At 44.5% G+C, this 27,971-nt stretch overlaps 1 protein-coding gene across 1 annotated transcript; it reads left to right on the forward strand.

The window, feature by feature from the left end:
• The first annotated feature begins 320 nt into the window (after positions 1-320).
• FAM83C (family with sequence similarity 83, member C) lies at positions 321-27,971 on the forward strand. The gene is made up of 4 exons (XM_010584036.1): positions 321-875; positions 8,056-8,223; positions 12,695-12,819; positions 27,026-27,971. Exons 1-4 carry the CDS (start codon positions 321-323, stop codon positions 27,969-27,971), a joined length of 1,794 nt encoding a protein of 597 aa, XP_010582338.1.

Consider the following 27,971-nt stretch of genomic DNA (forward strand, 5'->3'; position numbering starts at 1 on the left):
CATGAATCATTTAAAAGGAAAGGGAAGGAGCAGCTTGAAGAGCTGATCTTCCTCCCCTTGCAAAAGGGATACTCCAAGCACTAAGTATCAGGTGTGTCTGAGGAAGCCAAGTGAGGGAGCTGGGGAAAGCCAGCTCCTCCCCCAGAGTGGGAGGCTGTACCTGGTGATTAACTCCCAAGCGGAGGAGTGGAGCTCATGCTGAGTCCTGAAGGAACCTGTTGGGAGGAGCTGAGGAGTGCAAGAGGGCCAGAAAAGACCTGGAGTCAGACAGAGGGCTAATACAGCTGGAAAGGCACTTCTTAGCATCAACAGCTCTGGTCATGTTCAACTACCTAGCAGTAGAGGTGAGACCCCAGTTCCACCGCAGCTATGGGGGCCAGCAAGGGGTGTCTGGGCCACTGAGGAGCCGCCTAGAGCAGCTGAAGAAGCCGTGGTGGAGGGAGCCCACCCCACTGGTGCTCCAGCACAGTGAAACAGCCAGGCTTGCCATAGATGCCTTTCTTGAGCAGGGGGAACACGGCTACCTGAGTGCCATCGCTGAGGAACGGGAGCTGCCTTTTCTTTCCATCCTGGACATGGAATATATGAGCCATCAGAGGAACCAAAGCTTTCCAGATGCCAGTGCAACGAAAGACAAAGAGGCTGACCCTGGTGATGTGGACACTGGAGACAGGTTCTCCCTGAGCTCTGAATTAACATCTGGCACCTACTTCCCACTCATGTCTGATGTGCACCCTCCAGAGCTGGAGCTGGGGTGGCCAGGGACACCGTTCCTCGCAGTGTCTGGCCAGACTCAAGCCACTGTGATTTTCCAAAGAAATAAAGCTAACAGCATTAAGGATTTGCTCCGGTCTCTGATCAGCCGGGCACGGATGGTATGTATAGAGCTGTCCCTTGAGTGGGTCTTGTGCCACAGCACCAGAGTCCTGGTGGCTGGTCCCACAACTGTACACCATACGCTCCAAGCTGTTGCTGCTCTCTAGATGTCTGCCATGCTGTGATTGCTTTTTCTCTAGCAGATTTGTAACTGTTCCTGCTCCTTTCCTTTCCTGTAATTTCTTTCCACCTGGGATTTCATATCATACAGGTAGTGCCCTTTAAGGCACCCTCCGTCTGTATTTGTGGGTATGCAGACCACAGTACCAAAGCCTGGAGCGAGTGAGTGGTGGGGCGTGCAGCATTAATGCTTAGCTGTCCTCAGCCGGCCCTTCTGCCCTCTGCCAGGGAGCCTGCATGGCCAGGGCTTTTCTCGACCCCTGGCCATCATGTTAAGCAGGACAAGAGGATACCACTGGTGAGTTGCTGTGGGAGAACATAGGACCTGAGTAAGCTTGTGGGACTGAAAATCCCTGCCTGTGGTTTGAAGTAGGTTAGAATACATCATCGTATCTCCTAGACTTGATGTCTGTGCCTCTCTGAGGATGAGTGAGATCAGCCTGTTTTGCCCCATCGCACAGTTTCTGCTGGGTAGAGATTGCCAACCCTCGGATGTAATAAAAACTGGACGACTACAATACTTACCTACCAAGCACAATTTACTCACTAAATTATGCTCCTTCTTGTTTCTTTTTACTTTGCCACTATACTGTGTACTAAAGCAGCAGCTTGGACAACTGTATCTCAGACACATTTTCAGCTTTTATTGTCTTTGTCCTCTTTATGGTTCTCTTCATCTGTTCCATGTTAGTTTTCTTTTGTAGTATTTCATTTCAATAGCATGGCGATACTGAGTAAACTTTTAGTGCAAAGTTCACTTTTAACCAGTCAGCTTCTAGGCAATTTCTCTTATCGCTCCAGTAGTTTCTTATTTAACTTTACAGTCACTCCTTAAATTCATGCCTAGTGCAGAAAGCAGGAGATAAAGAATTGTTAATTCTGGACTTCAGCTGTGTCAAGAACACAAGCTGTTTCCAGGCAGACTGAGCTGAAGTATTACCTTCTATCACCATCTGCAGAGTTAAGCAAAATTGTGTTCTCCCAGGCAGATGAAATTGGGTCCATGCAGCAGTTCTGATTGCTGTGCAGCATCGTAACATTATCAAAGAACCACATATAATTGAAATTTGGGTGTGATATGAGATAAATGGGGATCTTTTTTTCTTTTGTCCAAAAGAAGACCGTTTTGCCACATAAGCTACTGCTCAGTTGTAAGCAGCCATTGCTTAATGCATGAACTTCTATTGCACCTTTGTAGGCAAATATGGGAAGTTTTCTTCAGGAAGTGACAAAAAGCTTTGTTTGTCCTGGCAGGCAGCTGCTTTATGATATCTTAAATGATCTGAAAAGTCCTGTGACACTTACTGCATCCTTTTCATTAATGGGGATTAAGACATAGTCATGGCAGAATGCACAAAGTAAATGCCTACCAAGAAATGTCCCCTTGTCACTTAGCACATGTCCCAGATCTCTGATGATATTATGATCCTTTAAACCACATGAAAGACATCTTGGTGCTTTCTCAGTTCACAGGAACTTCTCTATTGCTGCAGGGAGGTTGCCCAGGCAGTAGGTGCTTTATTATACTTTAAGTACATTTTGAGCTTTTTACTTTTTTTGCTTGGCTTGAAAAAGCACTGACAATCTTCAGCTCTTCATGTTCAAGCTAGGGATTTTCACGCAGTGTTTTGACTTGCGTGAAACTTGAGAATGAGTTTTCAACTATCTTATTGTTTTATTACTGGTGTTTTACTGGCTTCTGGGTTAGCAGCTCTGGCCAGTGCTTCCCATGATTAACTCAATGATTGATGGCAGTTCCAGCTCATTCACAACCCCAGTTACACATCTTTAAGTAGTTAATGAGTCATTTTGCTCATCAAACCATCCAAAAGGAAGTTACCTGTATGTCTTTTAATGACAAAAAGGCAACCCAGAGGTAAAAGCATCTTTTGCTTGAAGTGCCAGTAGCAACTGTGCAGAGAACTGCTTGCTTTTTTTGCTTTTCAACTGCTGTTTCTGCATTTCAAATATTTTCTCCACTAGGCTTTAAGCTCTTGTCACATATTGCTCCTTTAGAGTTGTTTCTCCTCCTGTGTCCTTACAACTAACATAGAAAGGGAATACAGCTGGTGGGATGTGGGAAAGATGTTGAGATCCCTGAACGCTTTTCCTGGGTCCTGTAGACAGGAAGGCATGTGTCTTGAAATGTTTGCTGTTTTCTCCTGTACAGTCATACAGAACAACATCAGCTGACATATTTTGCAACAGTGTATTTGTACTGACGAATCGGCAAAAAGGGCATTTGTTTTATTGGTATCTTTTGCTGGTGCGGTTTGTCTTTCTACTTTGCTGTATTTAACCAGCTGTCTTTGAAGATGTATTTTCAGATTTGAGCTTTTCTCTTTGCAGGCATAAGAAGATGCAGCACAACCACACCTTAGCCTTCATTTGATAATGCTATTAGAATTTTATTTTCATTGGATGAGCTCCAATCTGTTTTGAACTGTCCACGCTTCTTCTTTTGCCCCTCTTGTACAACTCTGACACTGGCTGCACGCTTGCATTTAGGTGCGATTATAGAAGGGTCCCTGATGGTCCCCCAGAGAAGCAATGTATCACTTCAAATGGCAACACTATGGTAATGACCAAACCCACGCTGCTATTGGCAAATACCAGTAAAACCAGCTGTGCTGGTTAGAAACCAGACAGATGGCAACCCCAGTGGGGTGCTGGTAAGTGCTGTAATTCCCAGTGATGACTGCAGTAATTGCTGAACTGTGAGTTTCCAGAAGTGGATTTAGAAATGTCGTGATTTAACCCTACAATGGCAAGGTGTGAATTTTCTAGAGCCTGTGGGGCAGCTGTGTCTTTGCAGTGTCCTGACCTGCCAAGGCTGTGCCATGGGCTTGGAGGCCATGATCAGCGTGGTGAGGAACAGGGATGCTCTGAGCCAGCCCCAGCCTTGCAGCTCCCACCACTGAAACCAAGGGGCTGGAGGCACTGGACATGTGGGTTTGTAAGGCCAGATTGACTTAAATGCCCAAGGCTTTTAAATGTGAGACACAAGTTGTCAGGAGCCTAAATTGGAGATGGTACTTAGTAACCTAACTTCCACTGCTTTATAGAGCTGTTGGAAATTATCTTTGAGGCTTCAGACCTAGCTTTTGTGACAATACATTCTTAGGAGGCTTCAAGGGGAAGACTTCTGGGGTCGTTTTCCCCAAAACTTCTTGGCTTTGGGGTTGAGCTGATGTTATCATAACAGCTGCCTGGTTTGTTTACTGAGAGGATATGGTGATCTGAGTGGCCCTTACGATTCTCCGGTGGCACCCATGCTTAGAATAAGCAGCCCCACCATGGGCTCCTGTATCTCCACCATGGGAGGCTGTGGCAGGGCACAACCTCCCCTTTCTCCCCACTGTGATGTTCCTCACTGCAAACTGCAATGCATATGGGGCTGCCAGCCTTCTGCCCAACATCAGCTGCAGGCGCTTGCCAGCACCACCAGGAGCAACTCTACCCGAATCCCTCCTGTGAAGGGATTGCATGTAAGGACGCTGTGAATAGAACTATAGCCTGTTCCACCTCCTGATGCCAAGTGGAGGCCTGCTTTGGAAAACATGAGTCTGACTATCACACAGGGCTCCACCCAGCTTGCACAAGCTGGTGTCCCGCTGCCTGGGGCGCTTGCTCCTGCGCTGACGCCGGAGCCCTGCCACGAGGCTGTCAGGAGATGCAGGTCTGCCTGGCAGCCAGCTGCATCCAGCCCAGAGCACTGGATGCCAAGGGTGACTCTCTGCCACATCCTGCCATGCATGGCCATGCTACTGCCTGCTGAGCCCCATCCCTCTCACAGCGAGCACGGCAGACTGGCAGTGCTGGTTTTGGGCAAGCAACAGCCCCAAATTCTGCCAGAGCCTGTAAGCACTGGTAGAGAAAAGCAAGACTGTGTGGACCTTCTGTGCACACTAGGCTCAAGCAGTGCCTCTGAGCATGTGGGGGTCCTGGGGACAAAGGAACATTGGTCTCTCTTGACTCCATTGTATTGACTTCCCAAGCCAAGTTTAGATTGTCTCCAGAGCCAAGCCTGCCTCAGACCTAAGCTTGAGATGAGCTGGAATATTATGAGGCAAATGTGGATGAGAGGGACTTGCTGGAGGCCTTACACAAGGTTTGGGCTATAGTTTTTCCTTTGTGCTTCATCATTAGAGGATGGGTGGCCCATCAAAGTCATTTGGCTAAATTGCCTTTGGTCTTTGGCTGAAGGTCAATGTGGAAAGACATGGTGAAGTCCTGCTTTTTTTGTGTGGGTCTCAGCAGTACCTAATGCTGATAGCCCAGCAGCAACATTAATTTGGGAAGTTGAAGATGCTTCTCACTGCTTTCAGAACTCTTCCAGGGCTGACTCTGCTGTCCATGCCAGATGGGTGCATTTCAGGAGGGGAGAAGAGTTTGCTAGAGCCTCATAAGGCTTCTGGGAAGATAACACTGATGAGGGCTACAGAAGAGGTGCCCTTTGGAGTCAGGCTCTGAAGCCAGGGCCAGGGTGAGAGGGTGGAGATGTGGTTTTGGCCTGGACAGTTGGAATGATTTTTAGCTTTTAATGACAGCTGCCTTGTGTCCCACATGGATGCCTGGGATCACACGAGCCTCCTGGAAGGTTCTTCCCAAACCCTGCTGTGGTACACCGGGCCTAGGGTCTTCTGCAAGATGTTGAGGAACAATGACAGTGTGTAAGGCATCATCACAGAGATGGTCTTTGGGGACAAATCACATATAACTAAGAACTCTTGTCCATCTGCAAATGGGGTAAATCCCCAAGGGAGCAGGAAGCATTGCTGCCTTCCTCTGCCATGGCTCTGGTGCAGAGGGTCTCTCCATGGTGTGTGCAGGCAGGGCGGGCCTGAGAGGAGCCAGCTTGCCAAGGAAAAGACTGGGCAGGAGAGCATGGGGAAGCCAATGGGGCCCTGCTCTGCCCATGGCAGCTGCCTCCACTCAGCACGTAGGCCACGAATATGAGCCTGGAAAGAGGCAGTTTATTAATGAAAACAGAGCAGAAGAGCTACTGGGCAGTGGGCAATCTGGGGCCAGCATGCCGGTCTGAAGCGGAGATGTGAGCCTGTCCCCACATCCAAGGACAGTGATACTTGGAGCTCATTTACTCTTTTCTGAAGCTATTCCAGGTCAGACCTGTGAACGTGATTTAGCCTGTTCCTATTTAAAGCTTGAACTACTGCACACAGACAAGTCAACCTCACTGCTGTCCTCTGCATTTAACTCTGTTTGAAGAGGAGCAGCTGAGAAGAAGTGGCAGAGGAAAGCTCACCCTACATGGTCTGCTCCATAGGGTGATTTGGACTATGGAGAATTGCATTCATGGCCATGCTCTAACACAGGCAGAGGAGGTGTTTGAAAACAGGATTCCTGCCTCCTCACAGGGTGCATGATGAGCAGCAGAACAAACTCTGTCATGCATTTTGTGTGCAAGGTGTAGTGCAGGGCATGAACATTGAGTAGCAGGGTAAAGTAGGCCATTGGAGCATGACTCCAAAACTCACTACTTTTTGGGTCATCTTTATTTGGGCATCCTCTACTAGGTGCAGAAACTCAAAATCAGAGTTATGCACACAACTTACAACTACCAAACAGTTACCTTATTTACTGCTAAGATATGGTAAAGACTGGAACTAAAGTACTTCGTCAGTAGTTCCCTATTTTGTCAGCTTTTTAAATGAAGCTGGCCTGTCAGTAAATCCTTCACTACTTAACCTTTTTCAGTCCCCCAGTGTGTTGCCATCTTCCATGAGTTCTCAGTGTTAACTGATCTTTCAAGGTCTAAGTCACTGGATTGCTCTGTAAGCATCCTCGGGTGAAGTGCGTCAGGCCTGACAAATCATCCAGCTCAGCAAGTGCTCTCCTGCCTGTTCCTTCCTTCTCCAAGATGTCCCCCTGATTCCTGTCATGAATGGTGATGGCCAACAGATGGATCCCAGCAGTCCCTTCCTGATCCAAATAGTGGCCGCCTTGATGTTGACTGCTGGCAGCCTCACTCTGTGAGGAACAGTGAACAGTTTCTCTAGTCACATCTTAATCTATTTATGGCTGGTCTGTTGTTCTGGTTGCAGGTTATACTGTACTTTGAATTTTTTAGTTCTGGGTCAACTTGCTTGTAGTAAGTATTTGTCATGTCCTACCTTCCCATTTCTGTATTTTCCTTCCAGGTTTTGGAGAATTCATTTAGCCAAGATGGTCTGCTGCCTCCCATCCCATCTCTACAATGGGATGGGTTGCCATGGCCTTCTTCAATCTCATTCCTTAAAGAACTGGAAGTTCTCTTAAAAATTCTTTTCCTTTTTAAAACCCCTCCCTTGGAGACCTTATTGTGCAAGTCTTCAGTTTATTGAGGTCGTTTGTTTGTTTGTTTGTTTTTTTTTAATAATGTTAGTGTTATTCCTTCTTCCTACTGTTAGGTTTCAGAACTGTCACTTGCATCCTGGGCTGTGTTAGCAGGAGTGCTGCCAGCAGGGAAAGGGAAGGGATCCTTCCCACACACGTTATTCTATGATTTTGTCTAGTCGCCCCTAGGATGTAATCCTGGAACAAGGACATGTACATACTCGATCAAGATACCTTCTCCCTTACCTGGCAGTGTGTCCTTCCTGAAAAAAATGATACTTATTTATATAAATATGTTAGTCATCTTTGGAGTACTCAAACCAATTGAATAATGATTTTTGTCTGTCTCAGCTATTCCGTTTATGTGCTGTATTTCTGTCATATTTGCTTACGGCAATACATACTTGTTGTATCAATGATATTCAGAGTTTGTGCGTGTGCATTACCCTTTCAGCTATTTCTTTCTGTGAATGATAGATGAGACAGGAGGTAGCTGGATGGGGAATGTCATCATAGTTATTCAAAGGGATTTTATCTGCCATGGTGGGATAAGAAGTGTTAAACACAAAGATCCAGAAGCAATCTCCACTCTTGTGGTGAGACGCTCAGTAACTCAGGAGGTTTGAATACTGAATTCATAGTTTAAAGCACAATTCACTTGGCCACGAGATTTCAACAGTCTCTTGTTTTTTTCCCCCCCTCCACCTCTTTTCTCCCGGCTAGGTGATAGCAATTGTGATGGATCTGTTTACAGACATGGAAATACTGTGTGACCTGCTGGAGGCCTCAAGCAGACGGCACGTCCCTGTTTACCTGATCCTGGATGAAGAGTACTTGAAGCATTTTGTGGAAATGTGTAATAAAATGGCTCTTACTCAGGACAACTTCCCAGTAAGTTTTCAGTCACACACTGTGTATGATAAAACAGGTCTTGGAATTGATAAAAACCATGTACCCTTTGTTCTGTTCCCTGTGCCTTGTCCCTAGGCCCTATCCCTTCTCTCACTGTCCCAGGCTAAGACACCATGGCTAGTTGGTCTAGGAAATTGAGATCTGTCTGGAAGCACAGGGGAAGGAGTGGAGGAGCCTCCTAGTCCCATATCCTGATGTTTTGTGGTCCTCATTTACACACAAGAAGTGTGAAGTCAAGGCCAATAAGATGCAGTGCATTACTGAATGCTTTGCTGGGCTGGTGCAGATAGGCAGACAGAGATAGACCAGAAAACTTATGTTCATGTGGACCCGTATCATCTCCTTTCCTTGTCCCTGTTCAGCCCCTGCTCTTGGACATAGAATTGCGAGACTTAAATTGCTCCTAATTCAGATCCCTGAGCTCAGTTTAGATTCTGGCCAGAGCTGCTGTAGTGCAATAGCTGGGTGGGGAAGGGAAGCGGTGAGTCTCTTCAGGTGTCCTGATAGAAAACCTACCATTTCCTCCTAACCCTGCTGCACTGCCTCAATGTAAACCCACATGTTAAAAATCTCATGTTAAGATCTGCTTTTAGGCTTTGCGATTCAGTTCCGGGTTCATGAAGGATTTGTGAAAAGCCTGATTCCCCACTCAGTGGTGTGCCCATCAGCAATGGTGTGTGGCTCCCAGAGCAGGCAAACAATAAAAATTAATGTGTCAGTGCGACAAGCTCTCTTGGGAACTTGCAGACTCATAAATGCACCCTAGTATCTTTCTGCTCCCCTTATAGCCTTTCTGGCTACCACCTATCACTGGAAGTTGGTTTTTTTTGTTGTCATTTGTTAGTCCTGCAAGGCCAGCAGTCCTGGCTCTGCTCCTTCACTGGGTGCATAGAATTTCCAGGAGGACTGATTCTCTTCCAGCTACCAGTTTCGTAGGTTTTCCCTTCATCTTGGTGGGGAATGCTTGGAAGTTATCCAGTTACTTCAAAACCATTCTTAACTAAAAAACAGGTTAGGGAAAATGCAAAAATAATGTTTTACAGCATTAAAAATAGATGCAGTTACAAATGTCTTAATTTCCCCTCAGTTTTAACCTGTCTACACAAAGATTAATTTAGAGAGGCTTACTTCTTCCCCCATGTTGGTGATGCTCTGTCCTTTCTTGCTTCTCACAAGCCAGACCCATTTCATCCCGCCTCTTGAGATGGAAACTGTTAGGGAAAACTTCATGCTGGAGCATGCTTGCTTTCATAAACAACTGCATCACTGAAGTCACCTGGTGGATCCAGATAAATTCCATCTCTCCAAAATTTATTTTATTTGCTTCTTATCCAAGAGCCTGGCCATTGTTTTTAATTAAAATTAGAATGAGTTTACACCCATGGAGATGTCTACGTCTCTTTGTTAGACCTGATGTCATGTCTTGTGCTTGAATGGCTAATTAACTCTTGCCTCCCCCGTTCAGTGACTCATGGACAGATCTTAGTGTGAAGTGCCTCTTAAGCTGATGCATCTCAAGCAGTACGTTAACATACATGCTTGATATTCACATCTAAAAGGAATGAGTGTACATATTTTATTCCTGGCTCTGAGTTGCAACAGGATGTGATGGCAAATCTCCATTTGGAATAATTGGTGACAATTTGGGGTTTAATGGGGAATTTGGAGCAACTGCCGCTCCAGCATCTTACTTCTAAGAACATTGTGTGAGCCCGCTGGTGTCAAATCCTGGTGCTGAACATCAGCAAATCCCGCATTGGTGCATCAAGCATTGGCAGCTGTCACAGCAGAAGACTTAACTGTTGGATTTTTTTTCAAATGGCCATCTGCTGAACCTAAAACTAGTCTAAATCGAGTGAGAGTGGTACCTGGCAGTCTGGCTTTCCTGCAAGACTGCAGGATTCTCATCTTATTTGGACGATTCAGGGCCTGGATTGCCAAGAGGAAGAAGAGGATCAAAAAAATGAGCCAGATATCAGAAACTCACTCAGCCTTGGAAAGGATAGGGGGAGTGAAGAAATACTGTGGCGACAAATCTGTGGGATATCTCTACTTGAAGTGTTTTTAACTTCCCCAGGGTGGGGAGGAGGAAGCTCCTCCCAGTGCGAACTAGTATTACTAAAACCTCAGCACTGGAAGAAAGAAAAATCCCTGTGATCCCTTTGTTGATTGGCAACAGGATTAGGTGAACACCTCCCCAAGCGTCCAGCATATCTTGCTCTATTTCAGCAACTTGTGGTGGCATTTCAGAGTATCACAGGTTAATGCATGTTGGCAGGGACCTTAGGAAGTCATCAAGTCTCACATCCTGCTCAAAGCAGCATCACCTGTGAGGTCAGACATAGTTGCTCAGGGCCTTACATGGTCTAGTCTTGAAAATCTCCAAGCATGGAGACTGCACAACCTCTCTGGGTAACTTGTTCCAATGCATAACTGTCCTTATGGGGAAAAAGTGCCTCCCTTCTCATAGGTGACAGATGAGGACATGTTCTGGGACACAAGAAGACAGCAAGTGAGTGCCAAGACTGTGAACCTTCAGCTCTGTCCCTGCTAAAAGTTTCCATGAACTCAAAAGAAGACTGGCCAAGTACTTGGAGAAGAGGTCTGGGGGGGTGTCCCACTAAGACAAACCACAAAAGGCTCAGGAAATCCCCTGAGCAGAAAACAGTCAGCAGCAGTATAAGGGGGTAGCATCATAAATGATTGCCTTCTTCCTGCTCTTCCCCAGCTGCCATTGCCCACTGCGAGAGGTAGACCATTGCATCAGATGGACCCCAATTTGGAGGAGATTTGCTGCTGTTCTGAAGCCCTGAAGGCAATGGTGGTCCTTGGGTGGGCGGGGAGACTTCCTCAGGATGATGAGAGTCAAGCCTTTCCCACCCTGCTGCGATGAGCTCCCCAGCCAATGTTTCCGGGAAGCCCACCTCCTGCCCGCAGGGACTCTGATGGCAGAGGAAAGCCCTCAGGAATGGAGTCACCTGCCGCAGGGTGACTACCTCCTGCTCCTCACCCGTGAGGCACAACTTCCATGCTGCGATCCCCACGTGAGGCCAGAGACTGGGTAAGCCAGTCCCTGGCTGCGTACAGGCGGGCTGAGGACCCCACACATGCTCAACCTGCCAGGGAGGAGGAGGGGGAGAAGGGGCGCAGCCATGCCCAGGAGCAGCTCCTGGAGGGGTGGCAGGGCTGTGGATCTGCACCCTGTGGAGAGCATCTGTAGGCAAATTGCAACTACTCGTGCTTGTCTTTGGTCTGCAGCACTGGCTGTTACAAACTGCTGTGCCTGGCCAGGCTGAAATCTGCTGCGTGGCAGAGGGGAGGCACCAGGAGCGCCCACTGGCCATGGGGTGGGCAGCACCCACCTCCACTGAGAGGCGAAATGGCCCAGGAGGCATGTGCAGCCTCTACTAACTGCCGTGGGTCTTCGTCTTTTGCAGGGCTGATGCTAGGCAGGTATGAGGTGCCCACAAAGGGATCTTCCAGGCCAAACACAGGTGGTGACAGTTTGTGACAGCTCCTGGTGTGCCAAAGCCACTGCAGGTGGCAGGGGAGCTGGCCTGGAGGGGCAGTAAGGGATGATCCAGCAGGCCAGTGTAGGTGCAGCCTTAGGGATGTTTACTTACATAAGAGATGTTTTGTTTGGCACTGGATCATATAGACCAGGCCGGTTAACTCTTTCCAGTGACTGTTCTCCTCCTCTCCCTTCCCCAGCTGAGGTACAAATAACTTTTATTATGGGCAAAAACCTCACGTTACGGAAAAGGCTCCTGATGGATACTGAGAGCCTTATTTCCCATTTTGTACTAGGCAGTCGGTTTTAGAGGCCAAAATTGTATCAGAGAAGCTCATTGCAGTCTTTAAAACAGTTGAAGGTCTGGTCTGTTTCACTTGAGTACAGCAGCTGAAAATTTTAATATCATTTTTAAATATACTGATAAAAGGCAATTCTTGAAATGTAGACATACCTTTCTGCAAATCTTTTTTATTGAGCAATATTTTGGTTTTAAGAAGTCTGTCACTGTATAAAATCAGAATAGCACATTCAATTGATTAGAAACTGGCTAGTTGTTACAGATCAAAATGTAGTTTAAATGCAGAGCCATCAGCTACTGTGGTTAGTTGAATGTTATCAATAATCTGGAAGAAATTGTATAGTCTTACATACTTCAGAAATGATCTGTAGGCTCACAGGATTCTCCAAATCTTTTTCAAACCAGCATTTGTGCCTAAGTGCCACTTGTTAATATTTGCTGGTATTTTTATCTTACAGAAGCAGACAGTGTGACAAAATATTTGTCATGTAGAAGCCAAGAAATACTTAATGCCTTGCTGCATTCTACTTCTGGGAGCAGAGCTCCTGCTTGAGGGAGTCCATCAATGATGCATAAGGGAAGATTTCAGTTTAGTTCAATATATGTCCTCTTACCAACTCTGCTTTCTTTGGTTTCAGAACATGCGCATAAGATGTCTGAGTGGAGACACATACTACAGCAAAGCAGGCAAGAAATTTGCAGGCCAGGTTCTGGAGAAGTTTATCCTGATTGATTGCGACCAAGTTCTTGCTGGTACATACAGGTAAGAAAAACTAGCAACTACTGTGACGAAGACTGGTGACACTGAGAAAATATTCATTACCAGTCAATACTGACTAATGTAGATCGTGGGTTTTTTTTTTTCCTCCATGATAATGATACACTGTTTTTCCTCTTCATTTCCCCTTACAAATGTCAGGTTTCATTTTGGTGCTTTACCTTCTTCTGCTCCATTCTCTTGCTCTTACCTTGCTGATTAGCTTTCAGATAGCATTAACTGCTTGTCTGCCAACATTGACACTTCCTGAACACACCTGTCTGAGTATGGCTTCATTTCTTAAAAATGTAAAAAATGTTCTGCCAGGTCAGATGATGCTCCACCTAGCCTAGATTCTGTCTCCAGCTGATGCAGTTTAGGGAGAGCAGGCCAAACTGCTATTTGTGGTCCATCCCCCTCGTGCTCCCACAGCATGCGCAATCACTGCATGCATCCCTACTTATTCTCTTCAGTACCTGTCCTGTACCTATTGTCTGTGAATTTGCCCTAACTCATTGTCTGTTCTAAACCAATCTCCTACTAATTCCATGAAGAGCCCCTACTTCTAGTGCTGCAAGTTGGTAAATAGCTGTCCTACATTCAGCTAAGTCATTGCTTTCATGATTTTCCAAACCTCCATCTTACCCACCCTCCCTGCCCTTTTCTTATCTAAAGTAAGAGCCTTTTCAGTCTCTCCTCATATGGCAGCTGCTGCATCCCTCAGTCATTTTAATTATCTTTCTTTGCACCCTCTCTAACCTCATTATGTCCTTCTTGAGTTGCAGAGACCAGAATTGCATGCAGTCCCAAAGATATGGCTGCACCAAGGTGTTTCACATGGTCAAAATTATGCTCTCTGCTTTGTTATTATCACCCTTGCTGACAGCGGCCAACATTCATTGAATTTTTTAGCTGCCATTGCACACCGAACTGATGACTTCAATCGCTGACGATGATTTCAAGCTCCTCCCTGAGCTGTTCCAGGTTCAGCATCAAACAGGCCTGATACAGATCATTTTTCTGTATGGGTACACCACATTTTCCTATGCTGAAGTTCATCTGCCATGTAGTTGTCCACTTGCTCAGTTCTGTGAGGTCCTTCTGGATTTCCTCACCTTCAGTGAGGTATTCAACCACCTGAAGGAATTGAGGATCCTCTGCAAACCTGGGGATTTCACTGCATCTCTCCATGCCTGAGTTCACCAATAGGATGAAAACCAGTCCCAGGACCAGTCTCTGGGGCCTCACTGCTGACTCTTACCCATGCTGAAAAATGACCATTAAGCCCTACCCTTTGCATCCTATGCTTTCACCAGTTCTCAGTCCATAACAAGACTTTTCCTCCATGCCCATGGTGACTTAGCCAGCCAGCCAGCAACTAAGCACCACTCAGCCGCTCACTCACTCCCCCCACACCCAGTGGGATAGGGGGAGAAAATCGGGAAAAGAAGCAAAACCCATGGGTTGAGATAAGAACGGTTTAATAGAACAGAAAAGAAGAAACTAATAATGATAATGATAACAGTAATAAAATAACAACAGCAATAATGAAAGGATTGGAATGTACAAATGATGCGCAGTGCAATTTCTCACCACCTGCTGACCGACACCCAGCTAGTCCCCAAGCGGTGATTCCCCGCCCCCACTCACGCAGTTTATATACGAGATGGGACGCCACGTGGTATGGAATACCCTGTTGGCCAGTTTGGGTCAAGTGCCCTGGCTGTGTCCTGTGCCAACTTCTTGTGCCCCTCCAGCTTTCTCTCTGGCTGGGCATGAGAAGCTGAAAAATCCTTGACATTAGTCTAAACACCACTGAGCAACAACTGAAAACATCAGTGTTATCAACATTGTTCACATACTGAACTCAAAACATAGCACTGTACCAGCTACTAGGAGACAGTTAACTCTATCCCACCTGAAACCAGGACAGTTTCTTAAAAGGCTTTGGTTTATGACCTTGTCAAAGGCTGTTTGGAAACCCCAAAACATGTAGTTGACTGGTCCCTTTATCCATGTGCTCACCGCCTCCCTCACCAAACTCCAGCAGGTCTGTGAGGCAGGGCTTGCCTTTACAGTAGTCCTGTTGACCTTTTTCCAAGAGGCTGTGCTTCTCCATGCCATCGGTAATCTTGTTCTTCACAGCACACTCTGCCATGTCCCAGGGTGGAGATCAGCTCCAGTGGTATGTGGGCCTCAATATTACGTCCAGAGCCCTCTCTGTAGATGGGATCATATTGGAAACCTCCTAGTCCTCAGCAAAGCAGTCTTTGCAGTGGCCCTGGTACACAGGAGTGAAACACGTCTCAGTGTCAGCAGCATTAGCAATGGATGCAAAAAATTCACTGAGGTTCTCTGCTATGGTCTTGCTATCACTGAATGCCCCTTTTGACCCATAGGTCTCTAATGGCCCCACCAACTTCTTTACTGCCAGTACAACATTTTTTAACAACCTACAAGTTGTAGTCGTCTTGGGTTTTTTGGACTGCTCCTTTTCAGCTCTTTTTGACTAATTGCTGCATTTTTACATAGTTACCTTTCTTGAAATTGAATATCCATGTGCCGCATTTATTGAGATTGCTCTCTCCCACTACAGAGTTAAAATTGTGTTGTGAGCATTATTACAAATGGGCTGTTCCACTTCTACCTCTGGAACTGAGTCTTATGCATCGTTCCAGACCACATCCTGAATAGCATCTTTTCTTGTGGGTCAAACAATTCAGACTAGTTAATTCTGGCACGTAATCATTTATTGCTTCCAAAATGTTTTTCTCCACAGCTCATCCCAGTGAAGCATTAACCTAGTATATATATGAGTGGCTGAAGTCTCCCATTATTACTACCTGTCCTAATTTTGCAGCCTCTGTAATCTCGGTTAACATTGTCTGATCGCTATCAGTGGTCTGATCAGAGGGTTGGGAGTACTGCTCTTGTACTATATTTTTATTACTAGACTCTGAGTTTTCCACCTACAGATCTTTCCCACAGTATTTTCACACTGTTGCACATCGTATTATCCTTCACAAACAGTTCAACTCCTCAGGACAGATATTTCTGTGATTCTGTTCTGCTATTTCTGTGAATTTGGTGCCCTGGCAATGCTTTATTCTCCTTCCACCAGGTGTCCTTGAACACTGGTTGTCTTCTCCCTTTCTCTCTCTTTTCCATCTCCCAGCAAGTGCATGCTGGACACTCAATCTACCAGTGTCCTCATCAGTGCTGTAGCTCCAAGCTGTACCTTCTCCCCTGCTTCTGACTTCATCACCTCCGAGTGTGGAAGTCTCACCTTATCAAACTCTGGCAGTGAAAAATGGAAGTACCTGGATGAAACTGATTATGTAGAGTATCTATTTAGCCAATATGGAGAGCAGTGTCTGGTGGTATTTTGACCATCCTAAGACATGTATCTAAGAACAATGGAGTGAATCGCTGCTTGGAAACATCTGTCCATCTCCATTGACTGCAGGGGGTGGGGATTAGATAACTGACACCACTCATTTTTGAATGGCTAAAGCTGAGCATGTGTCAGCTGGATTGAAGCCCACAGCTGGAGGAACATCTTACTTCCCTGTGGCCCTGAGTCAGGGTATTGCTTAAAAGGCAGATTCAGTTTTCTGGGTCAGTTCCTCCCTCTGCTGTTCTGGGGCAGGGATTTGGGTCTGTGACGTGCTCTCTTTCTATAGATCTCTGTATAGCTGAAACTTCTTGAGTTCTGGAAGATAATTATTCAGTGGAATAGGTTCTTATATCTGATTCTCTGCTGTCCCAGTAAGCACATGATATTCTGGACTAAAAGAAACAGTCTCTCTTTGTGGAATTTGTTCAACTGTGGTCAGAAACACTTCCACAGGAGAAAATCAGGAGTCTGCTACTAGATATACTGCAGCCTGGTACTATACCTAGTATAGTAGATATTTAGATTACTCTCCCTGCAGATGGGGAAGCTAGATTCAAAGGGTGAGAATAGTAACTGAGTAAAGCCAAAGATCCAGGGTGGATCCAGGGGTGTCTTGGGATGATATAGGAAAGAGGGCAAGAGTTCTTACCCAGTGGTAGGTTTTACAGTTCAACAATCTTGTGTGCAAGGACCAGAGGTTTCAGAACCTCTGGGGTTATATCTTGTATGTGCTTCTTTATGTTCAGTTTGACATAAGAGACTTTTCCCCACCATGGTTGATCTCCACAATACCCTTTGGCAATGGGTTATGCAGTTTAATTTGTTTTGTGTGAAAAAGTGATCCATTGTAATTACATTAGACCTACTGCTAGATAATTATATTTGATGCCCCCAAATTCCCATAACCTGGGCACAGTAAATCACTGTTTCCTATTTACTTTCTTGACTGCAGCCGTGATTTTGTCCTCCTCCATTATAATCCCTCATGTGAATCATCTCTTCTCCAGGTGAAGTATCCTCGGCTGTTCAGTCATTTCTCTTGCAGGAGAACTTCCAGACCTTTAATCATAATGTCTATCTTTCATGAGATGAATTGACAAGAACTGCATGAAGTGGTCAAGATATCCCCACCCACTACACTTTAGTGTTGTAGTATAATGGTGACTTCTGTCTTTTCCTCTGTCCCCGTTCTGGCAGTTCATAGTCTGCTGTTTGCCTTTTTGACTAATGCTAAACATTGAAGTGATCATTTTTTTGAACTGTCCATGGGGACCCTGACCTCATTCCCAAGTATCTGAGAACTCATCAATGTACAGAGACCATCAGGGTGTTTGCAGCAGTTTGAATTTATTGACATTGAATTTTGTCTATCTTTTTGTCACTTATTCATCCCATACCATAAGATCCCCTTGCAGTTTCTCATTATCCAGTTTTCTTTTGACCATCCATGATGATTTTGTCATGACCTCTGACGTGGACTGTTTCTACTTTTTTTCAGGACTTTTCTGACTATGTTGGACAGCAGTGGTCCCAGCATGAAACTTGTGGGATTACAGTAGATAAATTAAAACTATTGCTAGCATTTATATCCCATCTTTAATCAACTGTTACTCCTTGGGAATACCTTCTTTTGTACTCCATGATCACTTAATTTTTCTAAGAGTCCTTGCTGAATGACCATGTCAAAACCTCTTTGAAAATTCAAGTATCCAACAACAAGCAGATCATATGCATCTGTGTGCTTTCTGCCTCCTTCAAAGAACTACAAGAGGTTTTTGAGGCATGGCTTTCTTCCACAAAAATATGCTGAGTCTTCAGTGTTATGATTATAGTTATTTATGCATCTAATCATTTTACTCTCTATTTGCTTCTACCAGTTTGTTCAGTATGGAAATAAGACTGGCTGGTTTGGAGTTTTCCGGGAGCTCTTTAAAAGGTTCACATTTACTACTTTCCATTCCTCTGCTACTATGTTCAATTTTAAATGATAGGTTATTCACTGGTTAATAATTGGAAAATTGCTGACTTCCAGTTTTTGAAGGCTGTTTACTTTAATATTTTCCTTTAATGTGCCTTTTAACTATGGTGACTTTTTGGATGTTTTAAAATGTCTTTATTTTGATAGGTACATTTTCTCTGAGACCCTAATATAGCATCTTTAAACAATCTTCATGCTGCCTCAAGCATTTAACCTTTTTGGTTACCCTTTTAAATTTCTTTTTATATAGCATTCCTCACTTTCTCTTTTTAAGTTAAGTGTTACTGTTGTGGATTATTTCAGTCCTGAAAGAATATTTGATATAGGTATGTCATGGTTATTTTTTTGCCGAGTGCCCTTTTCAAAGAAACTTTCTAAACTGGTAATGTAATTTCTCCTTTTGTTGGTTTTCTGGTTAGTTTTTCCAAAAAGCAGCCATTTATAGTGTCTAAAATGCAGTTTCTGCAACTCTCCTAGTAATGGCCCCCATTCAGCATGGCTATAACTGAATCTCCCTTTATTCCTCTGCTTTCTGCCTTCTTAGCCTCTCAGCACTTCCTTAGCATGGCATATTTACCATCAGCTCTCTCCTCAGAAAGTTCACAGTGTAGCCCTAACACTGTGTTTTTCCTATTTAGGGGTGGAATTTTAATCCAACAGGAATATATTCATTTGTTGATGTATCATTTTCCTTATTTGACTTTTTTTTTTAATGTATTGTGCCACTGACCCAGCAACATATCCTCTATTTGTACTTTCTGTATAATTTCTACCCTTGCAGTTATACTGTTCCCTGATTTTCTTCTACCCAGTAAGTTTCTGAAATGCCTCCTGTGTCAGAGTCATCATTTCAGCTCAGGTATTTCACAACATCTATCTGTTTCTTTAGCTCATAAAATTTATGTATGCATGTAAACATTTGTATCTGATCTGGTTGTTCACCACTGTGCGCTTCTGTAAACACAGTTTTATTTGTTCAGATGTTCTTCATGGATTCTGATTTCCACCCTGTCCTTATATCAGAATACAGTTTTCTTGCTTTTATTCCTAAGGTAAAGTGGGCAATCTCAAACTGTATGGCCTTCAACACATCACAGCTTTGCTCCATATTCTAATTTAAAACCTCCCTATATCTTCTGCATTATATTGTGCAGCAGCCAGGTTTCATTTAGGTTAAGATGAATCCAGCTTTCTTTATAGAGTCACTATGTTCCTGCAGTTTTCCATTTCCTTATGATTCTACCATCCTTTCCCTAACATAATTTCCATAACCATGTCCTGAAATGCTCTTTGACTTCTCTGTCCCATTCTAAGCATGGAAGAGGGAGCATTTTATAAGGCTACCAATAAAATCCTGATCTTTTTTAGCTTCCTACTTAGGTGCTTTTATTTTATGCCCAAGACTCATCCTATCTCTTTTTATGTTAATGGGACCTATACAGACATTGACCAGTGGCTTCTCTGTAGTGCTTCATAACTTAGACCCAAACGTCTCTATTATCCTTCATCGCAGTGAGCAACTCGCTCTTCGTTCTTTGCTGTCATCCTGCCTGAGCATTGAATCATGGAGAACTACATCTGTGTGTTGTTTGTCTCCTATGGACACCAACACAATATAGTACCTTCCATATAGCTTGGTTTGTACAGCCTGGGGACAGTTACCATGCTGACCATCAGTTGTCTCTTTTCCAGACTCATCATCTCCTGTTCCTCAGAGTATTCAAGTCAAGTGAAAGGATTACACATGACTTGTAGGCCACAGTGTAGTTCGTACACCCCCAGGATGTTTGCTTTTTTTTTCCAACACTGTGACACTACAAATGCATGTTTTCCTCTACCCCCCAGAGCTGCTGCCTACTCATTCTCCAGCCTGTATTGGTGCACTGGATCGTGACTGCCTGGAATATATTTTCTTTGATTATTTTCCTGTTGAACTGCATCCATTTTTTTCAGAACCTTTTTCAAACTCATATCCGTGCAGTTCCTCTCCACCAGATGTGATTTGTGAATTTAATGAGTGTACTATTATGTAGGCTGCTCATGAAGATATTGGATAGCACCAGAGCCAAGATGCTAGATCCCTCTAGAACTTCAATACATCCTTCTACGTTGACAGTGAATCCCGATGTCTAGTCTCTCTGCATCCTCTCTTACAGAGGGGTATTCTCCTACTCTATCCTTGACTATTCAGGTATTCAGTAAGCGTCTTTTAATTCTTCAGCTCTAAGAAGAGACTCTTTTCTCCTCAAATGCATGCTCAAATCATGCCTGAAATCCATTTTTAGTCTCTAGTTACATCTCTAGCCATCAGATTCTCTCTTCTGTGAGATCTATATGCAGTATTACATGCATGCAGCAACAGTACTGTACATATTGACATTTTCCTGTTGAACCCAGTATGTTGATACTGTTGTTCTCTACACTGACATTTTCCTTGATAGTTTTGTAAAAGCCCTTCTTATTTTCCAAAATACTCTTGGCAACCTGAACTCATTTTGATAATATTGCTGCCTACTGGTATGAATCAGACATATTTTTGGGGAGTTTTCTAAATATGGGAACAAAGCTCACTGCTCTTCTCTTAAACAACTGTAGGCAAATGGATTTAGACCCCTCAACTCTTATGTGTTTATTGATTAAATATTTCCCTGTGTTTTCCATTGTTAACATTATATTTCCTCTAAATGAAGACAAGGAGAAAACAGGGGTCATAGAGATACCTAGGAAAAGCAATAACCTAAAATTCTAAATATAATTATATATCTAGTTATTTAGAATTATTCTGGGCACCAGAAGAAATAGTATGTTTCTTTGAGCACTTATTTAACATAACTGAGTGAAGGATATGAAGACATTTACTGATGCAGTAGATGAGAGGAGCCTAAGGGCAAATGGGGCTAGAGCTGAACAGGATCTTGAGCAGGAAATCTAGAGTAAACATTTGTCAGTTTAGGACTATAGAAAAGAGGTGGTATTGTCAGCCTGAAAGGGAGTTACGTGTCTGAGTTGCCTTAGAGGAGATTAAATTTCTCAGCTCAAAATAGAATATGGTCAAAGTATCGGTATGTGTCCTGCCACTGGCACAGAGAGGACAGCTCATTGTTTGCTATATTGTAGTGAAAGAAACTCAAGATTTGGGGTTGAAGCCGACATGACAACTGAAACTGAAAAAATTAGAGGAGGAAGTTGAGAGGATTACAAAAGCTCTGCACCTGGCTTCAGTACAGAGGAAGAAGAAACTAAGTGTTTGGCAATGGACAGGTAAAGCTACATGGTTTTGGAGCTGGAGGAGGCTTGGAATTTCTTTAAAAGAAAGGTGCTCATACTCTCAGGTATCCATGTCCCAAGCAAGAGGAAAGAGTCTTTAAGAGTGAGTTCCAGATCTAACTCGATGAGCAGTCACCTCAAGAAAGAAATTATAATTAAGCAGAAAGTGAGTGTATAAGGAATGGAAAGCATAGTATATCAGCAAGGAAACCCCAGGCTGGTATGTATAGCAATAAAGTGAGCATTGCCAGAAGATAAGTTATATATAACCTTGTGGAGCACACCAAAGCAAAGAGGAGGAAGTCCTCAGGTATATAAATAAAAAGTGAATCCAGAAGAAAGAGGCAAGGCATGCTGCTGTAAGGATGAATAACAAATAAGAAATAACTGAGATGGGATGCCCAAATTAACTGAATATATTGCATTGTTTTTAATCAAAATGAAGATGAAAAATGAGGAGTGGAAATGATTTCAAGTGCATTGGAAGCAAGCAATAAAGTCAGGTTATTGTCATCTTATCAAAGAAAACCTGACTTGAAATTAAACGAGTATTATGTAGTATCTACATTTAGCAATGAGCAAAAATGATACACAGAAGTTTGTATTGGTATACAGAAGGAAAAGAATGCCTTCGACAGCCAAAGTGACAGAAAAGCAATAACAATGAGTAAGAGAAACTACTGAAATAAGCAAAAAACCTTCTGTTGCAAATTGGTATCTCATCAGTTGGAAATAGCTGAAGCAGAGAAGCTGAGTGTGAAGAACTGCGAGTCACCTGTACAATACAGCTGTAGAAAGGCCGCTGCAACCCTAGACCGTATTGCAGAAGGACACGCAGAAGAACAAATCCTGTTGTCAAAAATGCTGCTGAGAACGAGACTTCGGCTGAAATACCGCAGGGTGCTCTTGCCACCCGTGCTCGACCCAAGCCACAGCCCCAGGGCAGGGGATGCGGCGGCAGGAGAGGGGGGAGGGGGGGGTGGGGGGGTCTCCCACCTCCTGGGAGGTGATGTTGCAACTCCACCTCCTGGCCAAAGGCTGAGCTGCACGGGTTCCTGGGGGGTTCCTGCTGCAGGAGCGTCTGAAAGCAAGGCAGGGAAGGGATCCTATCCTACAGCAATCCTTTCCCAGACTCCTGTAATTTGTGCCCCAGGGTGATTCAGAACTGGATACGGGATCTCTGTGTGCAGCACTTTGTTATGGAAAAAATAACGGCAGGAAAATCCTACCACTTTTAGAAACCTACATGAACTTTTAGCATCTGCAGTGGCCTGCGGTAAGGAGCTCCACAGCTTGCCTGTGTGTTGTGTTGTGCTTCTTGCCTGTATTGCATTTGTATCCTGTTAACTTCGTTCAATACCTCATTTTTATACCAGAAGAGACCAAGAATGATCATTCCCTGGCTATTTCCTCCATGCCATTCATGGAGGAAAAGACCTTTATCAGCTGTAGTGATGGGAATAGCCATGGCTGGCAAGGCCACGTCATCCTATCATGGAAACCTGTTCTATGGCAAGGAAGAGGGCTGTGCTACTGGGGGACTTGGATGATTCCTTCCAGGTCCTGTTGTGACACAGTGGGCAGGCCCTCATTGGATCGGCGTGGGAAACTGGGACACAGCAATTCTTGGACTGGGGAAAGAGCTGTAAAAGCCATCAGTGGCACAGACAGTTGTAAGGCCAGGGGAGCATGTTGCTGGATCTGACACTGCTGCCCTTACAGGGGAAAGGACAGTTCATGTGGATGAGAGGAGATGGCTGAGTGTATCTGTCTCGTGTGTTTCTGTAGGGAGGCAGTACTTGGGCAGAGGGTGCTGGGAGAAGACCAAAGGTGGAAGTGACTTTGTCCAGGGAGGGAAGGAAAACCTAAGCAAGACCTGTTGTTTATCTCCTGCTAAGGTGAGGCCAGAGGCCTTGATGGGTAGCTGTTGTGATGTTCCTGCTAGACCATTTGAGTCTGAGACATGAGACCTCCAAGCCAGAACGAGGAGGGCAAACATGACCACTTGCACAGCTCTGCTTCCAGGTCTGCTGGCAACAGTGGTGCCAGGCTGAGTGAACAGGGATGGCAGGCTGACCAGGGTCCTCTCGAGGCAGGCTCCACCTGGCTGACCAGGGTCCTCTCACAGTTCATGGGACAACGCTCGCAGTGCAAGGAATGCAAACCTGTCCCTCCAGAGGAGCGGGTACTCAGCCCTCTGAGCACTTTTGTGGGTTTTGAGGAGTTCAAGTGAACACAAGTGTGTGTGTGAGTGGAGTAGGTCCTGAGTTGGGATATGTCTAAGCACTGTGCAGTGCAGATGCAGCACTCTTGTGTAGAAGGATAATAGCTGTAAGCAACATGGACAGGAACACCAGCACTCCTGGGAGTCAGGCAGTGCCCCTGGGATAAATGCTTTTCACAATGTCAATACAGGCTACACAAAATCTCCCCTGTCTGGACTCTTGGATTTCTTCAAAGAACTCTCACAGCTTTGAGAGATAACTTTCCTTTGCAAAAGCTGCCTTTCCTTTCATATTTACCTATATGGCCATTAATTGTATTCTTTAGAAGAGTGTCTACTAATTTGTGCTGTGCAGTTATGAGACTTAATGGTCTGAAACATTAAAAAAATTCTATCACATTAGCAACCTGTCATGGTTTAACCCCAGCCAGCAACTAAGTACCACGCAGCTGCTCAGTCACTTCCCCCCCACCCAGTGGGATGGGGAAGAGAATCAGGAAAAAAAAAGTAAAACTCATGGGTTAAGATAAGAACAGTTTAATAGAACAGAAAGGAAGAAAATAATAATGATAATAATAATAAAATGACAATAATAGTAAAGGGATTGTAATATACAAAACAAGTGATGCACAATGCAATTGCTCACCACTTGCCGACTGATGCCCAGTTAGTTCCTGAGCAGTGATCCTCTCCAGGCCAACTCCCACCAGTGTATATACTGGGCATGACTTCACACGTTATGGGATACCCCATTGGCTACTTTGGGTCAGCTGTCCTGGCTGTGTCCCCTCCCAACTTCTTGTGCCCCTCCAGCCTTCTTGCTGGCTGGGCATAAGAAGCTGAAAAATCCTTGACTTACTATAAACACTACTTAGCAACAACTGAAAACATCAGCGTGTTATCAGCATTATTCTCATACTGAATCCAAAACATAACACTATACCAGCTACTAGAAGGAAAATTAACGCTATCCCAGCCAAAACCGGGACACAACCTTCCACTCTTCTGATAACCAAGGCACTTTCAAGTGAGAGTTAACATGTCCTGGTTAAGTAGTTGAGCTATTTCATCCCTGCATTCCTTTGGTGCTCTTGGGTTAATGTTACCTGGTCCTGCCAATTTATTATTTTCTGCTTTGTTGATATGTTTTCTAATCCCTTCTACAGAGATTTCAACATGAGACTGATCCTCCCTTACATTCTGTATAAAGGTGGGTTCAGGGCAGGGATCATCCCAAGCTCCTGTACAATAAATACTGATGCAGAGGAATTATCTGAGCATTCCTATTACACATGGACCATGTGCTAGCCCCACAGAGAGCTGAATATTATTTCTTATTCCTTTTGCAATGCGTGACCCAACTTTTTTGAAAGATGAGTTTTCTGGTCTTAATAGCTTCTCTGCTGTCATTTAGCCACCCCAGCTATTTTCTGTTGTTTTTTTTTTTTTCTCATGTCTCTCTGTGAAGTTGTATGCACTTGCTTTGAGCCTCCAGTATGGTATTTCTGAATAATCTTCATGCCACCTGCAAAAGTTTTTCACTCTTTTACTACTTCTTCATTCTTATTTAATTTACCTGGTTTGATATTAAGCAGAAGAGTATTGATCTTTTCATTTTACGTTGCTCTTTGAGGGGGGTGTATGCTGAGTGTAAGTATACTACTTTCTTCAAAACAACATTATGAACCACAGCAACTGCATACTGCTCAGGAACAAGCCAAGAGCTGGTTTTCCTACTAAAAGTTCCCAAACGGCTGTCTTGTGAAGTAAACATTGATGAGGTCCCAAAACATAGTGCCAGTATCTTGTCCTGAAATGACGTTTAGTTGAGAATAATTGTAATCTCTCATTACAGTTGTTCTCCTGTAGTTTCTGTGATTTCATCCTGCTCTTGTCAGAGCCAGCATCTTGCTTTAGCAGCTGATAATGCAGCCCTAAGCTGGTACTTCCATCTGTGAAGGTTTTGTTTTATTTAACACAATTAATTTGCTAATCTGGTTTGACTACAGCAAGAATAAAAGAAACAGCGGATGGCTGGGATGACCAGAAGCCTGGGGAATCTACTCTGTAAGAGGAGCTTCCCTGTTTAGTCTATGCCTGTGAAGACTGGGAGGAGAAATGTGTTACTATCTGTAGGTATATGGGGGGAGAGCTAATTAAGTTACAGTTTTGGCACAAACAACAGGTAGCGTTAAATAGGTAAGGAAAATAAGCAGAGTGGCAATTAGTGAAAGTTTTTGCCCAGCTGTGGCAAAACCTAATTCATTTTAAGGTGGAACATAACAAGCTCCCAGAAAATATCCCAAGACATTGTACTGCGAGAGCAGGGGACTGGACTTGCTGAGCAAAGGACTCGTGAACTTCTAACACCATGCATCTTAACTGGATGGCAAGGAAAAGATGGAATGAGTCTGGGAGATCTCGCAGCAATACTTACAGAAAACATCATCAGCCTTCCTGTCCTGAGGTATTCCTGTGGGGCTCTGGAGGCCTCAGCTCCTCAAGGCAGTGCCCAAGATCTCCATTCCTCACCCTCCTGCCTGCCTAGGAGGCTCCTTCAAGTCTATCACATGTTGCAGATGTTAAGGACATGAGAACGTAGTTCCTGCCAAGGCAAGGGAAGAGAGCAGGAGACCAGGCACGCCTTAATATCTCCCCAAACAGTCTCCTCACCCTCTGTACGGTTACAGTGTACTGTGCTAGCCAAATGATGAGCTAGAAAGTCTGCAATACAAGTTGGGCAGAAAGAGCCCTTCAGTGCCCCATGCTTCGCATCTCATTGTCCCATAGCCACACCATCTCCAGACAGTCGGAGGTCTCCTTGCCACTGCCTGCTTGATACAAACCACGCACACTGCAGTAGCCCCCTGCATGGACTGACAAGCCTGCCCACAAAAGGTTAGCTGGTACTCTCCAACACACGGATGGGATGAGGAATGGGAAACGATGGTTCCTTGCTTATGGGCAGAAAGCACTGGAAAGAGGAAGCTGGAGAAGAAAAGGCCTGAAACATGCTGCTGTGCTTTTTAGGCAGGGACCAGCTGCTGCTCTACATCCTTCATAAGGCTACGGAATACTGTCTGATATTTCTTGTTCATTGTTTATATTTTCATATAGTTCATTACATTACCAAGCTGAAATTGAAAGACCATTTTAGGTTGTTCTTTTGTAATTATGTAATGAGTACATTCGTCTCTGCAAGTAATCTGAGACTTGCATACTTCAGAGAAAGTTTTAGTGGCATAAATTGGGTAGCAATACATCACCTGAATGTTAAAATCAGTACTAGGTATCCTGACACTCTGTGAACTAGTTACATGTGCTGGGTTTTTTTCTTTTTTCACAGTTTCACCTGGCTTTGCAGCCAAGTTCACACAAGCCTGGTGACCCACTTTCGTGGTCAAATTGTTGCGGAGTTTGACAAGGAATTCCGGTACTTGTATGCAGAGTCCAGAGCAGTGACCAGCTTCTGTGTGCCAGATCCTGGAATGTGCCCCTCTTCTCAGAACGTCTCAAGAGTTGCCAACAACCTTTTAAAACCTGCACAGGTGAATGATGCTGAAACCTTGAGCCCTTCCAGCAGCCTTTCCAATGTAAGCATCAGAAGCATAAAAGTGTCTCCCTTTTTGAAAAACTCCAGCTGCAATGTACACCAGGAAAAGCAAGATTCAAGCTCTGATTCTGGTAATAAGAAGGGGAAGGAAGACACATCTCTGAAGCCCACTTGCCCTAAGCAGCAAGGAGAACCACCGGACTCACCAAACAGTCCTCCAAATAAATCCACCCCAGCCTTGTATCACAAATCAAATGTCATGACAGCAAGGACATTCTTGCAGCCGGAGCCTTCCCCTGCCCTGACCTCCAATAAAACTAGTTATCAAGGGGACACTAAGGCTAACAGCAGCCACTGCTCCCCACTAAGACAGGAGCAGACATTGCAGTCCCTTTCAGAGAGTGCCAGTAGCAATGGGACAAGCATGATGGAGAAAGAGCCTGCTGCTGCCTCCAGGGAACCAACAGCAGAAAATGACAACACTTTTTATGGGATGGAAAAACAACAGAGTCCCAGACAAGGAAAGTTGGACCTGCTATCCTCATACAACCAGCTCAAACGAGAGAAAAAGCCTGTAGTAGTTCCTTGCTATGATAAACTCACTGAGGACATGCTGGTGGAAAAGCATAGCACGTATGGGGCTGAGAAAAGAATGACTCTTGGGCACAGTAAGCTGGATCTGATCACCAAGTACAACAAGTTAAAATCTAAACATATACACAGTCGGTTTGAACTCTAA

The sequence above is a fragment of the Haliaeetus leucocephalus genome, unplaced genomic scaffold (genome assembly GCF_000737465.1).
Source record: "Haliaeetus leucocephalus isolate CR32 unplaced genomic scaffold, Haliaeetus_leucocephalus-4.0 Scaffold933, whole genome shotgun sequence".
NCBI lineage: Eukaryota > Metazoa > Chordata > Aves > Accipitriformes > Accipitridae > Haliaeetus > Haliaeetus leucocephalus.

Excerpts from the sequence above, each read along its gene's own strand:
- FAM83C (XM_010584036.1), top strand. The coding sequence starts at position 321 with ATGTTCAACTACCTAGCAGTAGAGGTGAGACCCCAGTTCCACCGCAGC. Across the intron at positions 876-8,055 it reads TGATCAGCCGGGCACGGATG|GTGATAGCAATTGTGATGGA; the intron begins GTATGTATAGAG and ends TCTCCCGGCTAG. Across the intron at positions 12,820-27,025 it reads GTTCTTGCTGGTACATACAG|TTTCACCTGGCTTTGCAGCC; the intron begins GTAAGAAAAACT and ends CTTTTTTCACAG.